This window comes from Oncorhynchus mykiss, chromosome 13 (genome assembly GCF_057628025.1).
Source record: "Oncorhynchus mykiss isolate SJ-2025 chromosome 13, ASM5762802v1, whole genome shotgun sequence".
Lineage (NCBI taxonomy): Eukaryota > Metazoa > Chordata > Actinopteri > Salmoniformes > Salmonidae > Oncorhynchus > Oncorhynchus mykiss.
This window is the reverse complement of record NC_143034.1, coordinates 58,768,656-58,788,066: the sequence shown is the minus strand read 5'-3', so window position 1 is coordinate 58,788,066 and position 19,411 is coordinate 58,768,656. Positions and strand designations below refer to the sequence as shown.

Sequence of the window (19,411 nt, the reverse complement as noted above, 5' to 3'; positions counted from 1 at the left end):
AAGGTGGGTTAACTGCCTTGTTCATTGGCAGAACGACAGATTTTCAGTGTCAGTTCGGGGGATCCAATCTTGCAACCGTACAGTTAACTAGTCCAACGCTCTAACCACCTGATTACATTGCACTCCACGAGGAGCCTGCCTGTTACACGAATGCAGTAAGCCAAGGTAAGCTGCTAGCTAGCATTAAACTTATCTTATAAAAAAAAAACTATCAATCATAATCATAACTACACATGGTTGATGATATTACTAGTTTAACTAGCGTGTCCTGCGCTGCATATAATCGATGCGGTGCGTATTCGTGAAAAAGGACTGTCGTTGCTCCAAACTGTACCTAACCATAAACATCTATGCCTTTCTTAAAATCAATACACAGAAGTATATATTTTTAAACCTGAATATTTAGCTAAAGGAAATCCAGGTTAGCAGGCAATATTAACCAGGTGAAATTGTGTCACTTCTCTTGCGTTCATTGCATGCAGTCAGTGTATATGCAACAGTTTGGGCCGCCTAATTTGCCAGAATTTTACGTAATTATGACTTAACATTGAAGGTTGTGCAATGTAACAGGGATATTTAGACTTATGGATGCCACCCGTTAGATAAAATACGGAACGGTTCCGTATTTCACTGAAAGAATAAACGTCTTGTTTTCGAGATTATAATTTCCGGATTCGACCATATTAATGACCTAAGGCTCATATTTCTGTGTGTTATTATGTTATAACTAAGTCTATGATTTGATAGAGCAGTCTGAGCAGTGGTAGGCACCAGCAGGCTCGTAAGCATTCATTCAAACAGCACTTTTGTGCATTTGCCAGCAGCTCTTCGTTGTACTTCAAGCATTGAGCTGTTTATGACTTCAAGCCCATCAACTCCCGAGATTAGGATGGTGTAACCGATGTGAAAGGGCTAGCTAGTTAGCGGGGTGCGCACTAATACTGTTTCAAACGTCACTCGCTCTGAGACTTGGAGTAGTTGTTCCCCTTGCTCTACATGGGTAACGCTGCTTTGAGGGTGGCTGTTGTCGATCTGTTCCTGGTTCGAGCCCAGGTAGGGGCGAGGAGAGGGACAGAAGCTATGCTGTTACACTGGCAATACTAAAGTGCCTATAAGAACATCCAATAGTCAAAGGTTAATGAAATACAAATGGTATAGAGAGAAATAGTCCTATAATTCCTATAATAACTACAACCTAAAACTTCTTACCTGGGAATATTGAAGACTCATGTTAAAAGGAACCACCAGCTTTCATATGTTCTGAGCAAGGAACTTGAACTTTAGCTTTCTTACATGGCACATATTGCACTTTTACTTTCTTCTCCAACACTTTGTTTTTGGATTATTTAAACCAAATTGAACATGTTTCATTATTTATTTGAGGCTAAAATGATTTTATTAATGTATTATATTAAGTTAAAATAAGTGTTCATTCAGTATTGTTGTAATTGTCATTATTAGAAATGTATTTTTTTATTTTAAAATTTTTTAATTTAATTTTTAAAATCGTCCGATTAATCGGTATCGGCTTTTTTTGGTCCTCCAATCGGTATCGGCGTTGAAAAATCATAATCGGTCGACTAATATATAGTGTACGTACCCACACACAAAGCCCCACAACAAGCTAATCTTCAGACTGCAGCCAGGAGAACTGATTCAGAGGTGTGTGTGTGTGTGTTTGTGCGTGTGCGTGTATTACATAAGAGCTGTACTATTGTGTAGCCAGAGAGGCTGCTGGGATAGCATCAGAGGGGTAAAGGAGGATCTTAGTGAGACCTGGCCTTGGCCTCCAGTTATTCCAGCAGCTCCCTACAGAGTTAACCACATGCACCGTTATTAAATAAATCACACACACTGCATGAGAAAAGAGAGGGAAGGAAATGAATGGGAGGAGAGAGGATGAATGCAGAGTTAAGATGAGGGAGTGTCACAAGAGGAATCCTTGAGGAGCGAAGGGCAGCACTTAACACAAACAATGTAGGGTGTGTGTGTGTGTGTGTGTGTGTGTGTGTATGCGCGCGCTCGTGCATCAACAGATCTGGGGTCCTAGAAAATACTCAAATATGTTGACAGAAAACCAAGGAAGTTATGGAGGTTGAATTCTTCCACATTCAGTTAATTTATTTAGAGTCACATAGACCTAGCATCATTCTGCACACAGGACCACTACATATGGTACATAGCATCACATACACCTCACATACATGAACATAACATACTGTATGCCAGGGAACATTATAACATATGATATACTCACTCACTCATCCATTCAATATAATATCAGATACGATATACACACCCCCTCATTCCTCCTCCACCCACACTAACCTTGTCAGCCGCAGCCAGCAGGTCGTCAGCCATCTTGTCCAGGTTGGGGGCTTTGCCCGTGTAGATGAAGCACATCATCTCCTTGAACACCTCGGGCTCCACATCGTTAATCTCCACACGGTTCTAGAGGAGGAGAGAAGAGACCGAGGGCAGTGCTCAGAGCCTATATTACCACAACTTCCCAACATCAGATCCATTATGAACACTCCATTATGAACACTCCATTGACTGTGATCCTGTTCCAGCAGTCTTCGCATGATGCAGTCTGCTTACCTCATTTCAGATAGATGGTTAACTTCACCTATCTACACTGAACAAAAATATAAACGCAACATGTAAAGTGCTGGTCCCACGTTTCATGGGCTGAAATATAAGATCCCAGAAATGTTCCATACACACAAAAAGGTAAATTTGTGCACAAAATCAGTTTACTTTCCTGCTAGTGAGCATTTTTCCTTGGCCAAGATAATCCAGCCACCTGACAGGTGCATCATCTCAAGAAAGTGATTGAATAGCATGCACATTACACAGGTGCACCTTGTGCTGGGGGCAATAAAGGCCACTCTAAAATGTAACGTTTTGTCACACAAAACAATGCTACAGATGTCTCAAGTTGAGGGAGCGTGCAATAAGCATGCTGACTGCAAGAACGTACACCAGAGCTGTTGCCAGAGATTTTAATGTTCATTTCTCTACCATAAGCCGCCTTAAACGCCGTTTTAGAGAATTTGGCAATACATCCAAAAGGCATCACAACCGAAGACCACGTGTAACCACGCCAGCCCAGGACCTCCACATCTGGATTCTTCACCTGCGGGACAGTCAGGGGGGAAGAGGAAAGGGGTGCTGAGGAGTGTTTGTCTGCCTGTAACTCTGTAATGAAACCCTTTTGTTGGGAAAAACGTATTCTGATTTGCTGGACCTGGCTCCGCAGTGGGTGGGCCTATGCCCTCCCAGGCAAACACATGGCCGCACCCCTGCCCAATCATTTGAAATCCATAGATTTGGGCCTAATGAATTTATTTCAATTGACAGATTTTCTTATGAACTATAACTCTATAACTATAACTATAACTGTAAAATCGCTGCGTTTATATTTTTGTTCAGTAAAGCTAATTTTACTATCTACTTTATCATTCATGTTTATACATATAAAACACACACACACCAAATAGTTGTGAGCAGACCAGAGCACCAGAACACCTCTGAAACAGTCTGAACACGTTCAACCCCAAAATTGAAAACGGCATTTTAGATGTATTTTTTCCTCCACAGTCGATTCCTGGAATTAATCCGGAGCATTCGTTCCCAACGAACGGTGCCTGCAGCCAACGGCAAGCGCTCTTTATCGCTCGTCGGCACGGTAACGGTAACCCTGAACCCTTTTCTCCGCTCCGAGAGGCAGAACAAGGCAGTAAACCAATTATGTTGCTGGTTTATCGTCGTCACGGCGACCTGAGGTATTTCAGCGGGGTCAGGCCGGGTATACAGACAGCTCATAGTACATTAATGTTCCACTCTGGACACTAACAGAACAGCACACTACAAATCAACCCATTACACATTAGCACAGACATACACGTGTTTGTTTATCACCAACAGACACAAACATTTGTGCTGTACAGAGAGTACACGTGATCTTTCATGATCTACCAATACACACACACACAGTCTACCAATACACACAAACAGGCACAAGACTTGGCTATTATTGTGTTTATTTACAAACGCATTTATTCTCCCTCTATAGACTGGTGAATCTGTTATCTCTATCAAATGGGGACACATCCCTCCCCCTCTCCCTGATGAAGACGCCCACTTATATACCAATTAAGATGCATTTCCTCGCTGTGTGCTTTATCATTTCCCCATTTAAGCAGGGCCCGCATCAATATTCTGCCAACACAATCTCTAAATCACTGATGTTCAATCTCACCACCTCCCTATCAGATGAGCAGGACCCACCATGGCACGGGGCTCACACACACACACACACACACACACACCAAGGATCTATTTTGATCAAACTCCCACAAATCCTACAGTTATAGATCTTACAGTGAGCCTGCAATCTCCATGCAGACGAGACAACATTCGGGAAGGGTACAGTAACCGTGTAGACATATCCCTGTCTGAACTAGTGATGATGCAACAGAGAGAAAGATGTGAAGATACTCCCCACTGAGACACAGGACTGTTCAGGTCACAACACTGTCTACAACACTCACCTTTTTACTCTCCTCCATCTCATGCTCAAACATGGCACTGAACACTGGCGATCGGGCTGGAGGGGTAGAGAGAACACAATCAAAATGTATGGTCACATGCGCCGAATACAATGCTTACTTATAAGCCCTTAACCAACAATGCAGTTCAAGAAATGGAGTTAAGAAAATATTTACTAAATAAACTCAAATAAAAAGTAACATAACGAGGCTATATACAGGGTGTACCGGTACCGAGTCAATGTGCGGGGGTACAGGTCAGTTGAGGTAATTTGTACATGGATAGATTGATAGAGCAAGTGAGCGAGAGAAGGAGAGAGAGAAGGGGAGAGAGAAGGAGAGAGGAGAAAGAATAGTTTAGTGTCTCCCATCTGTCTGTCTGCCACAGGGGCAGTGGAAAGAACGAACAGCCTCCGGTACACACCGTCCTGCTACTGCTACTCCCAAGGCCTAATGAAGCCATCTTCAATGAGTTTGACCAGCAGCACTAGCTCTCACTGAAGACTAGTAGGGCCATGAACCAGGAGATAAAGGATGTGCCCCAAATGGCATCCTATTTCCTATATAGTGCACTATTTTTGACCGGGGTAGCGCACTAGGGAATAGGATGGAATTTGGGGTGTACTAAACCACATAGCGTGGTTTAATTCAGAGATTTGTCAGAGAGAGGGAGAGATGGAGAAACACAACCCCACAGCAGCACACAATTAAAATGTCTCAAAATGACTCAATAATTGACAGCCATTCCCATTCTCCACAGGGAGACAGTTTCCCCCTCTAAATCATCATTGTTTCATAGTCTACATGTGTTTTTCTAATAAAGACATGGGATCCCTCTCTATGATAGTAGAGCACTAGTGTGCTTGGGAGTAGGACACCTGGAGTGTTGTTCCATAGCTGAGAGTAATTTTATTGTGAGTGTTGTTCCATAGCTGAGAGTCGTTTTGTTGTGAGTGTTGTACCATAGCTGAGAGTAATTTTGTTGCTCCATAGCTGAGAGTCATTTTGTGTGAGTGTTGTTCCATAGCCGAGAGTTGTTTTGTGTGAGTGTTGTTCCATAGCTGAGAGTCGTTTTGTTGTGAGTGTTGTTCCATAGCTGAGAGTCGTTTTGTGTGAGTGTTGTTCCATAGCTGAGAGTTGTTTTGTTGTGAGTGTTGTTCCATAGCTAAGAGTCGATTTGTTGTGTGTTTTTCCATAGCTGATAGTTGTTTTGTTGTGAGTGTTGTTCCAGAGCTGAGAGTTGCTGTGTGAGTGTTGTTCCATAGCTGAGAGTTGTTTTGTGTGAGTGATGTTCCATATCTGAGAGTTGTTTTGTTGTGTTGTACCATAGCTGAGAGTTGTTTTGTTGTGAGTGTTGTACCATAGCTGAGAGTTGTGTTGTTCCATAGCTGAGAGTTGTTTTGTGTGAGTGTTGTACCATAGCTGAGAGTTGTTTTGTTGTGAGTGTTGTACCATAGCTGAGAGTCGTTTTGTTGCTCCATAGCTGAGAGTAATTTTGTGTGAGTGTTGTTCCATAGCCGAGAGTTGTTTTATGTAAGTGTTGTTCCATAGCTGAGAGTCATTTTGTTGTGAGTGTTGTTCCATAGCTGAGAGTCGTTTTGTGTGAGTGTTGTTCCATAGCTGAGAGTTGTTTTGTTGTGAGTGTTGTTCCATAGCTGAGAGTTGTTTTATTGTGTTGTACCATAGCTGAGAGTTGTTTTGTTGTGAGTGTTGTTCCATAGCTGAGAGTTGTTTTGTTGTGAGTGTTGTTCCATAGCTGAGAGTTGTGTTGTTCCATAGCTGAGAGTTGTTTTGTGTGAGTGTTGTACCATAGCTGTGTGAGGGTATTATAGAGATGCAGTGCCGAGCTCATTCTGCAGTAGACAGAGAGAGAAGCACCACACACTGTTTTAGATCACATGACCAATAAGAAGCCAATTTAAAGCGTTCCGCTCAGCCAGCACACACCCTTCCACAGCCCTTTTGATCCTGCTCTGTCCGTCTCCACAGCGATTAACGGCCCGGAGAGTTGTCACAGGAATGGTGGTGGAGAAGGAGAACAATGAGGGGAGTGGGTGTCACCTAACCCAGGTAGCGGAAGAAACGAGGGAGAAGGAGAAAAGGAGAGAGGGAGGTGCAGACAGCCAGATGAGGGGGTGGAGAGAGAGTGAAGACCCCAATGCCACAGTAGCACACAATTAAAATGTCTCAAAATGACTGGATAATTGACAGCCATTCCCATTCTCCACAGGGAGAGTTCCTCAAAGTTTCAGTCAGATACTCAGTCATGGGGCTCTATTTGCAGCTGCCATTAAAAGCCTGCTCTTTGGCAATTTCAACTTCTAAAAGCCAGCACTACACTATTTTCCAACCCTGGCGCAAGGGTTGGTAATTTACCTGTCTTATATCAGCTCAAGTGCGCTGCGGTGGGAAGAGTGGAAATATTTGGGGTGTCCTTAAATACGTGTGCCATTGTCCCAATTTCAAGCAGAGCTTCCTTCTGGTGATATTTAAGACTCACCAAAAGCTGGATTTTGTGGAAATGCAATTGGTTATAGCATTGATTTGCTCAGTGGAGGCTCACAGTAGCATAATCAGTAGCCTATAAGCAATATTTTATAAAACAAATAGCATGAGCATCAAAACAGTAAGACATTCACGTTTTTTCTTCATATTGGACATGATTTTTATCCATGCAGCTACTGTGAAAAGTTTGGACTCATTAGGCCTATGTGCGATGCCCATGGAATGAAAGGTGTCAGTGACTGTAGGAAGTCAGTTTAGGAAAATTAAGTTATTGCAATAGACTGTTTGCGTTTTTCCTTTATCATTTTGACAAACAACTCCATCTTCCACTTATCTGAACCTAAATGTCAAATTATGGATATTCCGATCGCTGTCCTTGGTGCTGAATCCACACGTAGCCTGTTAATTTGTTTACATTATACGTGGCAAAGTCACTAACCGGCCATATCAACAGCGATGGTAGACTTATCTTATTATAACGTTTGGGCAATGTCCATGGCTGTTAGCGCAATGTGTGTAGACGAATATTTCCATGTTGAAGCCAATATCAAAAAATACATTGGCTGTGTTTGTTCTAACTACGCCTATTGTAGTGTGTAAACTATATTCAATGGACAGGACAAACATCCATGCCTCCGGCCCAAGAGCCCTAAGTCTACGTGTGCACACATTGCCTTACGCTCATGGAACGAGAGATGTGATTTATGATATCATGCTTCTGACCCGATCCTGTTTAGAAATATTGTTGTTAGTTTAATTATTATTATTATTTAAAGTGCTTTGTTTTTGTTGTTGTTGTTTTGGAATTTGACCCCTTTTTCTCCCCAATTTCGTGGTATCCAATTGTTAGTAGTTACTATCTTGTCTCATCGCTACAACTCCAGTACGGGCTCGAGAGAGACAAAGGTCGAAAGCCATGCGTCCTCCTAAACACAACCCAACCAAGCCACACTGCTTCTTAACACAGCGCGCATCCAACCCAGAAGCCAGCCGCACCAATGTGTCGGAGGAAACACCGTACACCTGGCGACCTGGCATGCACTGCGCCCGGCCCGCCACAGGAGTTGCTAGTGCGCGATGAGATAAGGATATCCCTACCGACCAAACCCTCCCTTCACCCGGATGAGACTAGGCCAATTGTGTGTCGCCGCATGGACCTCCCGGTCGCGGCCGCCTGCGACAGAGCCTGGGCTCAAACCCAGAGTCTCTGGTGGCACAGCTAGCACTGCGATGCAGTGCCTTAGACCACTGCGCCACCCGGGAGGCCTTTGCTTTGTTTTTTGCTTAAAAAACAACTTATTTGAAAGATTCACCATCTATGGGTTTATGGCAAGGATGGGAAACTTTGATGGGACTGGAGGGCCCCCAAAAATCCAAACTTATCATGATGGGCCACGATTGCTTGGTTGCCCCCCGCCCCCCACGTTGACAGTAAAAGCCATGTTTTTAAGCTTTACAGTTAATTTTCTACACATTTTGCCATGGGGTGTTGAGGAAATGTTGCCGTTTTAAAAAGGCGCAATATGCAGAAATCCCTCCACCATATCCTGGCAGCTAAAATTCTAATAGTTCGCCTGATTTCAGTTTGTCACAAAACAAGCAGGGTAGAGAATCATTGGAACATCTAAACCACTGTGAAATATATTTTCAATAACAACAAATCATGTATTTTCAGTTGTTAAAAGCTGTTGTACAAAACCAAAAGTAAGAGACGCAAAAACAAACTTATGAACGGGTAGCATAGATAGTGTTCATTTAACAGATCTACAGCTTCTTAGACTTGCTTTCAATGAGAATGACAGATCTATAACTCACATTGGGCGGCAGGGTAGCCTAGTGGTTAGAGAGTTGGACTAGTAACCGGAAGGTTGCAAGTTCAAACCCCCGAGCTGACAAGGTACAAATCTGTCGTTCTGCCCTGTTCCTAGGCCGTCATTGAAAATAAGAATTTGTTCTTAACTGACTTGCCTAGTCAAATAAAAGGTACAAAAAAAAAAATCTAGACCTGCTGATAAACACATTTAGAAATTGCACCTTGTGTATTTTACTATTCTAACTCGCAACAGTAAGTTGAGACCCCAACTACTATTTCTGTAGAAGTGCAAATATGATCTGTCAAGTTTATAAAACATTACATTTACGAGTAGTATAACAGTGAGTGGACATTCACCCTCTCTATTTATTTTGGATCTTTATCCAGCTCCTTTAAAAAGTATGGATGTTTGTAAAACCCTACATAGTCCATGTTTTCTCTGTATGATATGCCCACGTGGAGTAATTATGGTGCCTTCAACTCAAAATGTAAACAAAGCTTATTTAAAAACAAGTTGCTGTTTAGTATTTATTTTTTTATTGTAATTTCTCCCCCTTTTTCTCCCCAATTTCATGATATCCAATTGCAATCCAATTACGATCTTGTCTCATTGCTGCAACTCCCCAAAGGGCTCACGAGACACAAAGTTTGAGTCATGCGTCCTCCGAAACATGACCCGCCAAGCCGCGCTTCTTAACACCTGCTCGCTTAACCCGGAAGCCAGCTGCACCAATGTGTCAGAGGAAACACCATTCAACTGACGACCCAAGTCAGCCTGGAGGAGCCCGGCCCGCCACAAGGAGTGGCAAGAGCGCAATGAGCCAAGTAAAGCCGCCCCGGCCAAACCCTCCCCTAACCCGGACAACGCTGGGCCAATTGTGCGCCGCACTATGGGATCAAACCCCAGGCTGTAATGACGCCGCAACACTGCGATGCAGTGCCTTAGACCGCTGCGCCACTCAGGAGGCACTGCTATTTAGTTATTAGAATTATACACTTTCTTTTTAGGCCTTATCGATAGCCAAGTGAATTTAGTCTTGCTTATTGACTATGTTTGGCATGACCACACTGCAATTTACGGTAGGCCTAGCCCATATATCAGTGTGAATGGTATAGCCTATGTTAGACAATGTATTTCCATATTATAGCAATGCAATTAAAACAATGTGGAATGCAAACATGTTGAAAATATTTAGCAAATATAGCCAGCGCTAAGACTTAACATTGCATTAGGTTTGTTACAATAGAGCCCATAGTCGGTGTTTCTGTCATTGAAGTGTCAATATCTGTAAGAAGTGGGTCCGGTGTTCTGTGTGGTCAGTATGCACGTGCGTGGCGTGCGAGACAAAAGTAGTCTTACCTGCCAGGATGGCTTTGTGTGCCTGGAACTCCTGTCCCGCCACACACAGGGAGCAGTCAGTGAAGCGGGAGTGTTCCCAAAGCCCTCCCAGCTCATCGGCCAGCCTGCAGTCTGGCACCTTCACCATGTTCATAGTGTTCTGACCTGAGATGTTCACAGAGTCCTGCACCACACTCACCTACAAGGAGGGAGAGTTAGACGGAGAGACAGGAGACGAGAGAGAAAAAGAATGAGAAAAATAAATACAATTTAAAAAAGAAAGAAAAAGACAGAGGGAAGATCAGTCAGTCAGTCTACTCACACTGTATACATTACAGTAACCAGACAGACAGACAGACATCAGCGGTATTAGACCGTCTATCACCTTACACATTCTAATGGACAAATCAGACAACACACACATCAAATCATATACAGGAAGACCAGCCATTAACAGATGATCTCTGCCACACCAATCAATACATCAACCGTTAAATAAAGCTGCCATGCAAACACACACCTCCAACAATTAACGTGTGCTCTGCTCATTTACCACATCCACTCACAAACTAGACAGGGACTTGACTCAGTCTATTAATCATTAGGGTGTGTGTGTATATATTCTCCATGCTGGCTTAGCCACCTGTTCAAGACAACATCGAACATACTAATACTCACACAGTGTGGGACACCAAATGTAGTACCATTCAAGATCCTATTTTCCCTCCTAACCTTAACACTAATTCTAACCTTAACCATAAACCCCATAGAAACAGCATTTGACCTTGTGGGGACTAACAAAATGTACCCAGTTTTTGTTTCTGGTCCCCACAAGTATAGTTAAACACATCCACACTCCTATTAGGTTATCAGCAACCTTTAAAACCACAGAATTAAAAGAACCAAACATCGCCCAACAATTTCCAAGAATTCATTGCCACTAAAACTGTTCCCAGAAATAGCTGTGTCATGGCCACAAACTCCCAAATGCATCCCAGTAAGTTGACCTTGCTACTGGGCTGTTCAGACAGGGAGGGAGGCTGCCCCCCATGAAAAACACCCTCCCTGTCCCCCTCTGTCTGTTCCTCTCTCCGTTCCTCAGTCCACCCGTCCCTCTGTCTGCCCATCTGACTCAGGCAGAGACGAAAGGGGAGAAAAACACACAATGAAAAAGTGTGTGGCAAGCAGGAAATTGAATGTCAAGGACCCTTGTTTGCTCCTGATGGAGGTGTAAGTGTTAGCCTGGAGGGGAGAGAAAGACAGGGCGGGAGGGTTAGACATGGAGAATAAAAGACTGGGAGAAAAAGGCAGGACAGGGTGACAGACAGAGAGAAATAATAGGAGGGTATAGGATCCCAAGGAGGAAATAGACTCTCATAAACACAAGCTCATTTCCTGTGATGACATTACAGGGGCACAGTACAAAGAAAATGGTGATGTTGAGAGGAGAGCATTGTGACCATGAGTATTGTGTATCACTGTGTGTGTGGCACAGTCTGGTACCCACAGCTGGCTCCATAAATCACACTCCAGGGGGACTTTAGTATGAATGATGTACATCCATCTCCACACACACACACATTCACTCAAGAGTACACTCACAAGGCACTCATAAGACACTGATTAGCAACTCATACAAGGATTGGGAGAGACAGACATGTGGAGGAGAGATGAAGATTGAGATGAGAGAGAGAGAAGGAGAAAGAAGACAGTATAGGAGGCATATTAAAATAGGTAAACTGAGGAGACTGAGTAAGAGGGAGGGAACATGTAAGTCAACACAGACAGCACTGGGTCTGTTGAGATGCACTCTGTATGGCCGCGTATCAAATAGCGCCCTATTCCCTATATAGTGCTCAACTTTTGACTGTAGGGAATAGGGTGCCAATTGGGCCGCACTCATTATATATAGTGGTAAATTCAGATGGGAGTGTTTCTGTTTCATGTGTGTCTGTTGGTATAAATAAGCATGGCGGTGCACTCAGCCGGTGTATAGCACGGCAAGCCACGCTAGGCTAGCCACACTGGCTAACCTGGCCCATTATTCCATCAACTAACCAGGTGGAAACAACACTTTGCTGTAGCTCTGGAGCTAGCTCCTATATACACACACTGACTAAAATACTCTCTGTCTTCACCCCTCAGTCATGTTCTCCTGTCATCATCATCTTCATCACCAGCATGTTCAACAATCACCATCAGCAAGGCCGTATATTACCATCATTATGGTGGCGATGTTCATTAATGGCCTTAACCCCTGACCTGCTGGTTTCTCTATCGACTCACAGCAGCCCTCTTGATCTCTGCAGACCAGACAGTTGCCATGGAATCTCAGAGCCCAGAAGATTCATTCATTTCTGCGTCAGTCTCTTTTACTCCTCTACGTGTCTGTTTATAGATTTACAGTACGCCGTGAGTGAAATTGTCCTGAAAAAATTAGCAAATCAAGTTCATTAAGTTATGGAAAACTTTATTTTCTCTCCACTGTGTCTTATGTTCAATATGAGACTTTTCTCTGATCAATCCAGAGCAGACTGGGTCACACGCACACACACCTTTCCTCAGCTCTGCCTTAATAGGTGTGTGATCTTTTAAACTAGTCGTCTGAACCCCTGAGCGCAGAACTCATCAGCAGCTTTTTATAATGCATGACTGGCCCTTCATCCGCTCTCTCTCCAGCTGCTCTCCATTCAACCAGAGTAAACAGCGCTGCTCAAGACACACAAACTATATTGAATGCAAACACACTGTCTTTATAAACATACTATCCTCAGAGGTATCAGCAAACCCCAAAATAAGGCCACACACATCTAAAAGCCCACACTCACACATGCAGACATTAAACCAAATGACTTAAATCTAGGTGCTTAACTAGGGCAAAACATACCAGTCAACCCTGCTGGCAACCCATTAAAGCCTCATAGCGGATGAGACAAATTATTCCCCTACTTTATTAGATGGTGAGTGACAGTTAACACTACTGATGAGCATTCCATTGAGTCCATGGAGACACCATTCACACCAGGGTACTGGACTAGATCTACAGTTGGTATTTCAGCAGACCAGCCTGCACCTGCACCCTTCCGCCACAGACGTTTTTGAGTGGATCGACACACATATGGGGGCAGAGGCATATTTCATGCATGATTTGAAGTCAAGCTGGTGAACGACGCGCACGAGAGAGAGAGCGGACCGGAGCCACAGCAGCCAGTTTCGGAGCCATGTGTTACTGTTGTCTCGCCAGCCTTGTTCTTCCACAGAGATAAACAACTGCCTGGGTGGCAGAGAGAAGGGCAGACAGACCGACGCAGACACACGGATGGAGGAACACAGGCAGGCCAGCCATTCAGGTCCCTTGAAACTATCGAGGAAGATCACAGAGACACTAAACTGATAGCTTTGAGACGGAGGCCCGATTTAACAGCGCTTGAAGGAAACGATCTGGAGGAGCACGGGAGAAAGACAGTTACTTGGTGTTTCATTTTTTATAAGAACTAAATGGCCTTCATGATTTGTTTGTTTATAACTTGTTCTCAACCTGAATGAGGAGGCCTCGAAACTAGGGTTTCTAAATACCCTCGTACGATACCGTTTTTAGCCAATTTGAATATTTGTACATTTTATATAAATACATGCAGCCAACTTGAGCACTAGGTAACAGACAAAGCAGATTACATTCATTATTTTGACTGTTACATTATTTTTCATTATGAAGCTTACCAGTACTTGTTTTCCAAAACAGCTGTCACGTGTGTTTGTTTATAAAGAAGCACAATGAGACCAGTCACTCCTTGCAGCGCAACTCAAGAAAGGTGATCAAGTTACACTTGTATGATATTCACTACTAATGTTTGCCAGCTATATATCTTATAACTATTAAGTTAATTATCTAAGACGGGACAAATTCTCTCCAGCTAAGTTTTGCTAAACGGCTAACGTTAGCTTGAAAGATCAAGCTTCTTGTAACAGAAGAGATCATCCCTTCCTGGATTAAGATCCCTGCTGACTAATATTTGTTTTGTGTGTTTTGAGATATTTGCAAACTTGTATGAGCTGGGTTGTTGGTCTTAGCGCTCGTTAGCATTTACTTAACCGCTATGGGGATTCCTTTGTACCTGTTAGTATACCAGAATGCTAACAAAATACTAAAAATACTAACAAAATGCGCCCCTTGTGTGCACCACCGGTAAAACCGCCTATCCCGGGAAGGCACAAGCACGGTATGAAGGTATGCAAATCTGGATACCGCCTAACCCAACTAGGAACAGATACACGTGAGATCAATGTTGATGCGCTGGGGACACAGCGAAATGGTGAAAGCCCAGTAGATTTTATTTTTAACTTTATTTAACTAGGCAAGTCAGTTAAGAACAAATTCTTACTTTCAATGACGGCCTAGGAACAGTGGGTTAACTGCCTTGTTCAGGGGCAGAAGGACAGATTTTTACCTCGTCAGCTCGGGGATTCGATCTTGCAACCTTTCGGTTACTGGTCCAACGCTCTAACCACTAGGCTGCCTGCCACCCCATGGGGATCAGATGAGGATCAACATGAAACAAAGGCACTTTTCTCCTGTCTCTCCATCTATCACTATTCATCTGTCTGTCTCAGTTACTGGGTCTCTAACCCTCTTTCTTTCTCTCAAGTGTCACCTTGCTTTATTTCCCTCACTTATTCTCTCTGTCACCAACTCATTTCTACGCCATTTTACCCTCGCTCTATCCCTACTCCAAACTAGGCTTGGGCAATATATTGTATATCGTATAGCGGTGTATTTGGAAAAAGCCATGGGATGGTTCTCCCAATATTCAAAAATATTTATTCAAACTTTTTCAATAAATGTTCATATTTGTAGCTACTTTTTAAGTTGTTACCTGCAGTCCACTTGTGCAATACTTTAGGAGATTAAGCTTTCTTCATTTCACCTGTCCCATTTTAAACGATGAAGCTTATCGTAGTTCCCCAGAACAGTTGAGCCAGTCACGTGTTTGTTTATAAACAGCACAGCGGGAGAAAGCCATGTGGTGAATCCATAGCATTCTATATCTATCAGTGAGTCTCTGTTGTGCAGCGCAATGAGGTGATGTACTTACACTTATGTGCAATTCACTACTCAATGTTTTCCATCAGATATCTTAGTATGGCTTTCTTCCAGAAGTCAAAGATCTCTGGATGAGTTGTTTTTCCCCTGTGCTTCCTACTAGTGTTTTCCCCCCTCCATTCTTCTCCCATCTGCTCCATGTACACATGCTTCTCTTCCTTCAGAAAAGCAAGCATCATAACTTTGTTCATTTGCACAATTTATCTTGTTCACTTTCGCTTGTCAATGTCCATACAGATCGAAAATGATATCCGGTAGCTAGTAGCTATGCTTGTAATAACTATGAGCTGGGTTTGCCAGTCTTTGCAATTAGTTTGTCCGTTTTTGCCCGTTCGCATTTAGCTATGTGATTTCACTATTATAGTAGTTTGTGCTAATTTTGTTAGCATTCTGGTAATACAAGCCCAATGGGCTTTCCTCGAGTTTTTAGCACCCCCCTTGTGTGCTATGCCAGTTATACTGTAAATCCTGGTATACGAGAAGGGCGATATGACAATATGAAAATCTGGATACCGCCCAAGCCTACTCCAAACCCTGTTACATCTTCTCTCAAACTATTTCCACCCTCTTACACCCATCTTCCATCCTTCCCATTCTTTCTCTGTCTATCCTCCCTAACCAAGTCTCTCACTTTGTGTCTCAGTCTCACTGAGCCTCTACACATCTCCCCGTCTCAGTTTTGGGGAGGTGTGCGAGGCGAGAAAGGGAGGTAGATAGGGGTGAAGAGAGCAGCTGGAGCATCTGCAGCAGTCTCCTCTGACAGCAGCGTGGCATATGGCAGGGCCCTGTGAAGGATGGGCGCTGTCACCCGGCAAAGTGCTTACCCACAGACAGCCAGGAGAAAGAAGAGAGAGCGAGAGAGAAAGAGCAGGAGTAAGAGAAGGAAACAGCTGAACATCAGCACCCACCTCATTTATTCACACACTCCCTGGGAGGAGACGGTGGAGATGAAAAGAGGAGAGAGAGGATACGGAGGAGAGAGAGAAAGATAGAAAGAAAGCTCTGTGGATACAAAGAGGCTGTAGGGTGGTTAGGATGAGACTAGAAGCACTATTGTATCATCACTGTTATGAAGTAAGAGTTATGCTGGGGTAGAATGAGAAAACCCTTCAGTGGTTCATTCACACCCTGAGGTGACAGAGTGGGTGAAAAAGATGGAGGCTACCTGAAACAAGCCAATCATGCCCACCAGCCGATGCTCTCTGACACTACCTCTGTCTGCCTAAAGGTGGACCACTGACTTACCAATTTAGGATGACTGAGTATCCGAAAGACACTTCTGTTCAACTTTCTGAATAGAGCTAGCATCACTTAACAGTAAGCAAAACCCCTTAGTCAGAGATACAGTACGTTTTATGAGGAAGTTCTCCAACTAACGTATGTGAAGGGGTGAAAAACTACAGTCCTTGAGAACTACAGGTGTGCAGGTTTTGCTTCATCCCAGCTGGTTTTGGAACAAAATCCTATATACAGTTAGTTCTCCAGGACCGGCGCTAGAGATCCATACATTACACTGCTTTAAAACTAAATCCATACAGTGTATTTAAACTGTGACCTTGGTGAGTGAGGTTAGTCCTGTCAGAGAAGAGAGGAGAGAGAGAGACCAGCCATTTACCAGGGTGTCTCATTAGAGAAGTGAGGAAAGTAGACACTTCTCCTCCACATACCAACCCATTAATCTGTCTGCCTGCACATTTCTCCTAAACTTCTATCCATCCAATTCTGCCCATCTCCCCTTTTTCCTGTTATCCACATACATGTCCTTTTCTCTCACTCTCCTCCTCCACCCCCTCCTGTGCTCTTTTCTCCTCTGAAGGGACCTCATCTTTCCTTCACTCCTCCTCTCAGAACACCTCGTGACAGCCAGCACAGAACCTTTAATGGAAACTATCTTCTCATTAAATACCTGCAGGTGTCTGGAGCTTTGGCAAAGATGAACAGAGGGAAGAAGATTATAGAGAGAGCGAGATCACGGGCGCGAGAGCACGGGCGCGATAACAAGAAAGCGAGATCACAAGTGCAAGATAACGAGAGCGAGATAACGAGAGCGAGATAACAAGAGAGCGAGAGATAACATGAGGGAAGAGAAAAAAAGATGGCAAGAAAGGATGGCTGGGTTTGTTCTGGCACTCCCCTACATGACACCCAGCCAGTTTGCTGGTGTGGGGTTTAAATAACTGCCTAAGGAGCAGACAGAAAGAGGGCTTTCAGCTGGCACCAATTCACACGGGTACATGTCTCCTTCTCCACCACACACCCTGTTCTACATCTCTGCCTGAGGGGAGAAGATGAGGGGCCAGGGGAGGGAGAGAGGATAGGAGAGGGAAGGGGGCCACAGGAGAGGATAAGAGATGGAGAACAAATACCAGGAGAGAGGGAAGAGATGTGTGCTGGGCTCTGGGGCTATTCCACCCTCTCAGAGGCAGGACGGGACCATATGGCCATTAACGAGAGAGCGCAAGAGAGATAACGAGAGAGATAACGAGAGACATAACAGAGAGAGAGAGAGAAGGTATGAGAGAGATGTATAAAGAGAGAGATGTATAACGAGAGAGATGTATAACGAGAGAGATGTATAACGAGAGAGAGAGCAGAGCAAAGAAAAGAGTCCAGCTGGTCCTGAGAGAGATGTATAACGAGAGAGATGCATAATAAGAGAGATGTATAACGAGAGAGAGGTATAACGAGAGAGAGAGCAGAGCAAAGAAAAGAGTCCAGCTGGTCCTGAGAGAGATGTATAACGAGAGAGATGTATAACGAGAGAGATGTATAACGAGAGAGAGCGCAGAGCAAACAAAAGAATCCAGCTGGTCCTGAGATAGATGTATAACGAGAGAGAGATGTATAACAAGAGAGAGCGCAGAGCAAACAAGAGTCCTGCTGGTCCTGAGAGAGATGTATAATGAGAGAGAGAGCTGCGCAAAGAAAAGAGTCCAGCTGGTCCTGGGGCTGAGTTCACAAACCTGTTCTACTAACGCACTGAAGCCTCAGGACCAGAACATCCAATAAATCATGATAAACCAAATTACAACACAGTCAAAACAATACTATATTGCTTATTGGGAAACACAAACACAAGCAAATTGGAGTACTATCTGGCCCTAAATCGACAGTACACAGTGGCTAAATATTTGATCATGGTTACTGATCAAAACCTTAGAAAAACCTTGACAAAGTACAGGCTCAGTGAGCACAGCCTTGCCATTGAGAAGGGTAGACACAGAAAACCTGGCTCCCTGTAGAGGAAAGGCTGTGCAACCACTGCACAACAGCAGAACCTGAGACGGAGTTGGATTTCCTGACAAAATGTCAAAAATATAAAACAATTAGAGTGTCATTTTCCCAAATTTGAAACCCGTATTCAAGGTTTCAAAGACCTCTCAGATGAGAGTAGGCTACCCTTCCTGTTGGGGGAGGACGCAGAGAGCTGTGGGCTGGCAGTGCACTACATTGCTGCCTGCCATAAGTTGAGGGACAGTGTCTGACAGACCAATCAACCTGCACATGTACTCTACTGTATGCTTATTGTTAAATGTATGGTTATTTTGACCCTTGGTTATTGTTGTTACTGTTGTCCCGTTGACAATTTTGATTCTCATTTTTATATTGTAAATAGCCCAAATAAGCTTTGGCAATATGTACATTGTTACGTCATGCCAATAAAGCGAATTGAATTGAGAGATACATAATGGGAGAGAGATACATAATGAGAGAGAGAGAGACATAATGAGAGAGAGAGAGATAACGAGAGAGAGAGAGAGAGACATAATGAGAGAGAGACATAACGAGAAAGAGAGAGACATAACGAGAGAGAGAGAGACATAACGAGAGAGAGAGAGAGAGAGAGAGAGACATGAGAGAGAGAGAGAGACATAACGAGAGAGAGAGAGAGAGACATAACGAGAGAGAGAGAGAGAGACATAACGAGAGAGAGAGAGAGAGACATAACGAGAGAGAGAGAGAGAGACATAACAAGAGAGAGAGAGAGACATAACAAGAGAGAGAGAGAGACATGAGAGAGAGAGAGAGAGAGAGAGACATAACGAGAGAGAGAGAGAAAAAAAAAAGCACTTCAAGCCCAAGAGCTGAGCCCAGAAACG

The 19,411-nt window shown here is 43.7% G+C and overlaps 1 protein-coding gene across 2 annotated transcripts in view; it reads right to left on the bottom strand.

Annotated features, from left to right (window-relative positions):
- Positions 1-19,411, bottom strand: part of LOC110486697 (speckle-type POZ protein) — a 103,413-nt gene that overhangs the window by 4,969 nt on the left and 79,033 nt on the right. For both annotated transcript variants that reach the window (XM_021558476.3, XM_090196984.1), the window contains exons 7-9: positions 10,232-10,409; positions 4,557-4,612; positions 2,329-2,451 (exon numbers count right to left, since the gene is read on the bottom strand). In XM_021558476.3, coding sequence (XP_021414151.1) covers positions 2,329-2,451; positions 4,557-4,612; positions 10,232-10,409 — 357 coding nt within the window. The remainder of the gene's footprint in view (positions 1-2,328; positions 2,452-4,556; positions 4,613-10,231; positions 10,410-19,411) is intronic.